At 40.9% G+C, this 1,407-nt stretch overlaps 1 protein-coding gene across 1 annotated transcript in view; it reads left to right on the plus strand.

The window, feature by feature from the left end:
- Nucleotides 1-295: 295 nt before the first annotated feature.
- Nucleotides 296-1,407, plus strand: part of cetp (cholesteryl ester transfer protein, plasma) — a gene marked incomplete at its 5' end in the record, with an annotated part of 17,197 nt that continues 16,085 nt past the window's right edge. The window contains one exon of the mRNA XM_079501284.1: nucleotides 296-437. Within this exon, the coding sequence (XP_079357410.1) occupies nucleotides 296-437 (142 nt within the window). The remainder of the gene's footprint in view (nucleotides 438-1,407) is intronic.

Raw genomic sequence — 1,407 nt, forward strand, 5'->3', positions numbered from 1 at the left:
CTGTAGAGTAGAGGACAGGCCAATCAATTACAGCCCGGAAAAGATTTGAATGAGAAATCCATGGTGAGATTCTTATCCTGAGTCCACAAAGTACCGCTGCCTCTCAGACTACATCTTCAAGGAAACCAGGAGTCTCTCAGTTTCGAGGTAAGTCTGTTTAGCAGGTTGCTTGGAGACTGTCTCACATGACATCACACTTCCCATGTGCATATTATATATGCAGTAAAGTGATAATTTAACTCTGACCGTGCACCAGCTAACAACTCAAACATCTTAACCAACTTGTCAAGGTGGGATGGCCAGGTGTACGACAGCGGTGGTCCTGCTATTGTGCCTATCTCTATTTGGGATGTCACACGGTTGCCTGGAGGACCCTGCGTTAGCCTACCGGCACACTGGAGCTGTGTGCAGACTCACCTATCCTGCTGCTGTTGTCTGTGAGTGAGTGGGCATTTATTTGTTTCTTTTTTTTCTTAAATGTTTTTTTTGTGTGGCTTTTGCCTTTATTTTATATATTGTATGGAGGGACAGACAGTAGGCTGACAGGAAATGGGGAGAGAGATGGGGGGAAGACATGCAGTAAAGGCCGTCGGGATCGGGAGTCGAACCTGCAGCACACTGCCAAGATTACCAGCCAAGGTGCCTGGACCACTGAGCCATGGCCCAGGCCTATTTGTCCTTTTTCATCCCCATGAATCATTTTGTTTGTTCATGTCTTTGTCCGTACCGGTCAGTCAGCTTGCTTGTTATTTAGTCCTTTTCATCAGTCGTTGGAGTTGCTTCAGGCGAGGTCGCTGTCTTTGACACAGATGTTGTTCTCTTCACGTCACATCCTCATTATTTTTGATCACGTGGTTTTCTTAATAATATAATAATAATAATATGGTTCAGGAAGCCTGTTTAATTTCCACCACTGAATAAAAATGAAAAGGCCTCCTCACTTTATATTCCAGCTTTTTGAGTTTTATTCTGTGAATTTAAGTCTCCGAAATCAGAGATCTTTTCTCGCAAATGTGAGATTGACAAGTGCAAGAAAAACTTGCAAATGAACAACATGCAAATGTCTATATATATATATTTATTTATTTTTTAATTTAGTGTAAATGTAAGTGAGCTTCCATAGGTTCATCGTTTTGTTGGTTACATATCCATTTGTCTCTACTTTCCTTCCTTGCCTCTAGTCACTCAGTGTAATCTCTACTTATCTGCCATCATGGTTTAACATCATCTGCTTTAACACAATGTAACATTACGAGTAAGACGCGCGAACGCGGGAAGCGAACGCAGCTGGTAAATTGCAATAACAACAATTAGAATAAATTACGTACTTTAAGGTTTTTTTAAGATTTTTTTTTAAGTTACGTTTTTTTTAAGTTCTTTTTTTAGCGTGTGTATGTGTGCGTGCGT

Source organism: Electrona antarctica (genome assembly GCF_951216825.1).
Source record: "Electrona antarctica genome assembly, chromosome: 5".
Classification (NCBI taxonomy): domain Eukaryota; kingdom Metazoa; phylum Chordata; class Actinopteri; order Myctophiformes; family Myctophidae; genus Electrona; species Electrona antarctica.